The 6,370-nt window shown below is 36.4% G+C and overlaps 1 protein-coding gene across 1 annotated transcript; it reads left to right on the top strand.

Moving 5' to 3' along the window:
- Positions 1-4,146: 4,146 nt before the first annotated feature.
- LOC110895847 (probable strigolactone esterase DAD2) lies at positions 4,147-5,312 on the top strand. Its single transcript, XM_022143210.2, has 2 exons — positions 4,147-4,551; positions 4,624-5,312. The coding sequence occupies exons 1-2, from the start codon at positions 4,181-4,183 to the stop codon at positions 5,057-5,059; spliced, it is 807 nt and encodes a 268-aa protein (XP_021998902.1). The 5' UTR covers positions 4,147-4,180; the 3' UTR covers positions 5,060-5,312.
- The last annotated feature ends 1,058 nt before the right edge of the window (positions 5,313-6,370 follow it).

The raw sequence follows: 6,370 nt of genomic DNA on the forward strand, positions 1-6,370 counted from the left end.
TGACAGCGTCGTATCGGTGGCATGACATACAAAACCGATAACGTCGATGTCAATATTGGAATTATTGGAACTTGTGTCGGTGTTTATTGTGGTTTCCAATTGATGTAAAACACAATAATATATTTTTGGTTAACAACTTTTTTGGCACATGAATCGATTTTTTGTTATATTCTGTTACATAAATTTACCTTTTGTGTTATATCAGATAACTTTTGTATAAGGAAACTATTGTAATTTGTAAACATACTTTTTTTTTATTCATATGAGCTATGTTCAAAATAATGTATTTCTTTGTGTCATAAACTATAGTAAAAAAATGAACGACTTGATCCTGATTTCAGACCGAACAACATTGGTATCTGTATTTGTTTTTATTTTATTTTCTCGTTCGATGTGAAGCACGGGTCGATATCCTTTGGTGTTTCAAGACTTATTGTTTCTTGGTTTGGCTTTCGGTTGCTACAATGAGTGGCGATACCATAATGAAATGAATCAATACCAAATGAATTCTCGCCGAGTAGCCCCAATTAATCCCTAGTAGTTTATTCTACTTGTTTTCAAAGTACAAAGCCATTTAATTTTATGAATTTAATTTTATGTAAAATCGTAAAAAAAATTGTTTTGTTATAATCAGTGTTTTTAGTGTCTGGTTATCGATTATATCTTACCAGGTTACATTGAGTTTGATTTTTCTCCTCAATACATGTAGATGAACGTTACCCGATTTCTCTCAATACTAGATCATATCCGAATCTAATTCGATACCCATAATTGAATATTAAAATAACCTTATTTGTGCGCTTCTAACTCAGGCACCTCTGTGTCATCAATGCACCACTTCATGTCTATTTAATTGATTAATGTGCCATCATAAAAAGTTAAATGGGGACTCTTTACCTTCTTTTTGACCAACCATTCATACTTTTTCATTGGTAAATGTCATTGTCTTTTTTAAGTATTTCTAGTAGGCTTTTAAATAAAATAGTATTTATTCATTGGGAATAGCCCAATGGTGTTGGTGAGTTAGATAAGTTGTAGAATACTAGAAGGTCATGGGTTCAATCCCTATGGTGTGCAAGTTTAGTCATTCAAAAAAAAAAAACATAGTATTTTGCCCGCCGCGCGTTGGTGCGGCACCCGGCGGGTAGAAACGTGTAGTAAGACAACACATGATTCGTAAAATGCAATGTGTAAAGACAATTACAAAAAAAAATGCAAAACATAATGCGTAAAACACAAAGGTGGACACGAAGTGTAAACACAATGTCTAAGACATTTCGTAAAACACAATGCAATGACATTTGCAAAAGTAGGTGTAGTAGTCTAGGGGGTTACAATTGCATTTTTTTTAAGTTGAGCGGGTATAAGTGTAAAAATGGAGTAATAGTGCAAGGGGTAAAAACGCAAAGCCTAAAAAGGCAAAGTTAAAAGAGACAAAGTGTAAAAGTAGAGAGGTGGTGGTAAAAATGTGTAAAAGATGAGAGTGATGGTGGAAATGTAAAAGTAGAGGGGTGGTAACGTTAATGTATAAAAGCTGAGGGTGACGGTGGAAAAGCAAAGTATAAGGGTGGTGTTGGCAAAGTTGAAAGATGAGGGTGTGGGTGGGAAAATTCAAAGTAAAGAGGCCATTGTAACAAAATGGGAAAGTTGAAGTGCACTTTATACTTTAAGTTATATGATAATTTGTTTGGCTATAGATGTGTGCTTTATCCAAATAATTGATAATTAAGACATAGTGAATTGCATATATCCATTTCTAAGCTTTATTAATTGCATGGAAGTCTTTAGGTGAAAGAGTTTGATGTGTTCCAATTTATACATGGTTTTCATATGCGATCCCTCATGTTTGTGACTATTTATAATGCGAAAATGATATGAAAAGATAAGTAGTGGAAGATAATCTTAGTTTTGCAGGTTTTGATGGAAAAGAAATGGATATGGACATGTAGGACATCAAGGATTAGAAAAACAAGGAATAAACGAGGAGATTGAGGTAGATACGGCTCGTACCTAGTCAAGGTGTATGGCCCGTACCCTAGCGCTGCCATGCACACGACAGAACGCTAATTCCAACCCGTACCCAAGTTGCGAAACCCTAAAATGCCCTATAAATAGATGGTGATGATTGGAAACTCTAAAAATCGACCTAGAAACGGTTGTGAACGACCATAAGACGAAATCGAAGCTGTTTCGAAGGATAAGAACATTAGATACAATACGAGGCTTGAAGATTGAAGATCTAATCCTTTGATGAGCGATAGCTTGCTGCAGTGGCGAAGTTTGCCCTCGAAAAAGGGGGGGGGGCGAAAACGTATATACCCAAAAATTTCTATACGAAAACTACATATATAACACTACTGAGTTGTTGCCCAAGTTTTATCTTTTTTTGCTCTCATCTTTCTTAGTTATCCAAACATAATTCCTTTTGTGTTTTGTTTGGTTTTTGTTCATCATGTATAGCTAAACAACTGGTAACTATATGGATGTAATGATTTTTAGGATCATTTGATACTTGAATGTTTGATTTGTTTATGTGATTCCATTTTAGTAAAGTTCTTTATGGTTTATTTTATTATGTGTATGATTGCATGTTTGTATTGATTGTGATGTTGAGTTGGGTAGGGTAGTTGAGTCGATCTTTCAATAAGGTATGCTAGTTAGATTCGATTCGATTCCTTCTATCTCTAATTTATATTGACGTCCTTCAATTTGGGTTTGAAGCCATAATGGGTAATAGACGATTTGATTAAACTTGTGAGCAACCAACTAGAAAGATCTGAATAAAAGGATTTGAAAAACTAGAGTTTTCTGAATGATTGACCTTGATTAGTTCATCCTTCAAGAGACATTGACATCGAGTCTAGGGCCGGTACAAGTAAAATAAAAGCAACCCCTTTCGCTTCTAACTAAATAATTATATATTCTTATTGATTTTCGTATAGAAAAAATTATTGTAGATTTTGCAAAAAGTTATTGTTTTTGAAAATTTATGGAGGTTTCTATTTAGTTTAGATCAAAAGCAAAAACATTACAGGTTGTTGACGATATGTGAATGACATGTTGTCGATAATTTTTTTATGAAAAGACAAAAAGTCACCACCAATCTCCCGTTATCATTATGTAGATGATCCATCCATAGTATTTTATCAGTTTTTTTCCATTAAAATGGCCATTTATGATCAATTCGTACCGTCGGTTACATATTAATGTCTAAAGGGACATTTTACATCAACTTAGCGAAGACTTTTAACGTCCATTAGTGAGAGGGACCAAACCAGTTTACTTGGTAATTTAGGGGATTGGGGGTGGTGCGTGATGGAACTCCCATCACTTGTGGAAAACTTTAGCACACCGCGCCACCACCTCCCATCACTCTTGAACTTTATCACTCGTGAAGTTTTCCACGCATTGATGTCCATCCCGTGATAATTAATGTGAGGGGGTGTGAGAGTTTATTGTTGGGTGTTGTGAGTGATGACCACCACCACTAAAAAGGTTGTGAGTGATGAAATAATGGTTGATGACATGACGAAACTTGATTGGATATTGTGAGTGATGGAATTTGTACCAGTCCCCTTATACATACACTATATATTTAATTCTAAATATTAATTACATAAACATAATCAAATAACCAAATGGAATGTTATTGAATTAGGGGAGTGGGGGTGGTCACAAGTGATGAAATTCCATCACTCACAAACATCCAATCATGTTCCGCCATGTCAGCAACCACTATTCTATCACGCACAAGCATTCTTTAGTGGTGGTGGTCATCACTAGTGATGGGATTCCAACGTACAAGTATTAGTATACAACATACAAGTCATACACAGACAATCAACAATTTTACAACGCGTGATCCTTTCTACACGTGTATAATTCCACGCGTTATTTTTGTGGGTGGCGGCGGTGTGCAAGTCTTCATCACTCGTGATGGGGGCTCCATCACGGACCACCCCCACTCCCCTTATACTTTTTTTATCCCTCTAAAATATCCCCATCCTGTTTATACTAAAAACCACCACAGAAGAATCCACAAAAGTGGGTGGTGTTTCCACCACAACTAGAAAGAAATGCATCATTTTCAATCTATTTTTCTTTACTTTCACATGACAAATATGAGGCCCATATATAGCAAATATCACATTATTGGTGTCCTTTCAAACCAAGCAAGCAAATGGGTCAAACTCTTTTGGAGGCACTCAACGTGAGGGTAGTGGGCAATGGCCGGAGCTACATGGTTTTGGCACACGGGTTCGGTACCGATCAGTCGGCATGGAATCGCATTCTCCCTTACTTCCTTTCACAGTATAAAGTCATCCTGTACGACCTGGTGTGTGCCGGTAGCGTTAACCCTGACTACTTCGATTTCGGCCGATATACCTCTCTGGACGCCTATGCCGACGACCTCCTCAACATCCTTGATTCCCTTGGCGTTGATTGTTGCGCGTATGTAGGTCACTCTATCTCCGCGATGATTGGAATTCTCGCCTCGGTTCGTCGTCCTCAACTGTTCTCCAAACTCATACTCATCGGCGCTTCCCCGAGGTAGACAATTGATTGCTTTTAGAAGTATCATCATAAATAATAAATATATGGGATTGTGATATCTTCTTTCAGGTTCCTAAACGACAAGGATTACCACGGAGGATTCGAGGAAGGGGAGATCGAGAAGCTATTCATGGCGATGAAATCAAACTATGAATCATGGATATGCGGATTCGCTCCGCTAGCAGTAGGAGCTGACGTTCCTGAGGCGGTACGAGAATTCAGCCGGACATTGTTCAACATGAGGCCAGACATTTCACTGTTCGTATCCCGGACGGTGTTCAGCAGTGACCTGAGGGGGGTTCTAGGACTAGTTAAGACGCCGTCTTGGATAATTCAGACCGCCAAGGATGTATCCGTGCCAACGTCCGTCGCCACTTACCTCAAGGATAGTCTTGGAGGCCGCAACACGGTGATGATGCTGAATGTGGAAGGACATTTGCCTCATCTTAGCTCCCCGCTGGTGTTGGCTCATCACATTAATATAGCACTTGCAGGATCAACATAACAACAAACATCATAGGCTTTGTTTGGGTTTATGTTTTCATGACTCTATGTAAATTTATCTACAAGTTAAGGATTCTTCAAAGTACTTACATATGATAGGAGTCGAGTCTAACTTGTTACATTTTACACCAAGTTATATATAGGATAACACAAATCTACGATCTGCTTATGCAGCTGGGGTTTTTGGTTGTTTAGGGCACATTTTATGGACACTTTCTTCATTTCTGATTTATGACAACTTTTTTGAGATTTCAGGAGTAATGGTAAAGGATTTATGAGATTTGTTTTGGGAGTAATGGTATGGGTGGAAGGGGCACCGTTCACTTTGTCACACTATAACAACCAATTACCATTTAACACCTCGTTCCATCATATTTTCAGAATCATACTTGCAACACTCATCACACCATCGCACCACCACAATCATTAACCCCATACCCAATCATAACCCTTGAATCAAGTTCCACTACTATGATATACATTTCTTTACCGTCGTGAAACACCCACTTGCGGCGGTGTTTCACACTCAACACACCCGTGATAGGGGTTTCACAGGGGCATCCCGACCACCCTAATAGGTCTATTTAACCATTTTTGTTTTTTCAAGTAGTTATTTTTTCTGTTCTTTCTTTGTTATAACTCTAGTGATGCTAACTTTCCACTTCTCTCCTCACTCTAGTTCCACCCATGTCCATTCTTTAGATTTTATAAGAGGTCATTGCCGTCGGCAGTAGGAAAAAAACCCCGGTAACATTTCCTTCTTTATGTCCTGTTTTGACAGTGTTAAAATTTTAGGGGGTTGGTTGAGTTTTGCCACTATTAAAATTTCATGTATATGTGTGTATGTGGGGTAACCATGGATTTCACATGTGCAAAACTCCAACTTTTATATTTTACATGTATAAAATTAAGTTATTCAACTTTTTTTATTGTTATTATTTTTTATATATATATACACATGTAGAAGCTATCATAATTTAAAAAATTTGAAAAAAAAAATATTTATTTTCATATAAACACGTGTAGAAGAAGCTATCTTAAATTTTTTTAATTTTTTGTAATTGTTTTTAAAATAATATAAACGGCTTCTAAATGTGTTTATATGTAAAGTAAAAGCTTCAAATTTTTTTAAATAAAAATTAAATTTTTACATTTAAAAATAATTTTTATGAGAAACACTAAAAAGTGGGAAACCGGGGAATACTATTAAAATTTCAACTTAACATGATAAAAATAATTTTTTTTAAATCGACGCTTTTCTTTATAAATACATGTAGAAGCATTTTTAATAAAAAAAAAATCCAAAACTCAA

The sequence above is a fragment of the Helianthus annuus genome, chromosome 8 (genome assembly GCF_002127325.2).
Source record: "Helianthus annuus cultivar XRQ/B chromosome 8, HanXRQr2.0-SUNRISE, whole genome shotgun sequence".
Lineage (NCBI taxonomy): Eukaryota > Viridiplantae > Streptophyta > Magnoliopsida > Asterales > Asteraceae > Helianthus > Helianthus annuus.

Bases quoted from the DNA above. Each gene is read 5' to 3' on its own strand.
- LOC110895847 (XM_022143210.2), top strand. From the start codon at position 4,181: ATGGGTCAAACTCTTTTGGAGGCACTCAACGTGAGGGTAGTGGGCAAT. The intron at 4,552-4,623 runs GTAGACAATTGA...ATCTTCTTTCAG, and splicing joins CTCATCGGCGCTTCCCCGAG to GTTCCTAAACGACAAGGATT.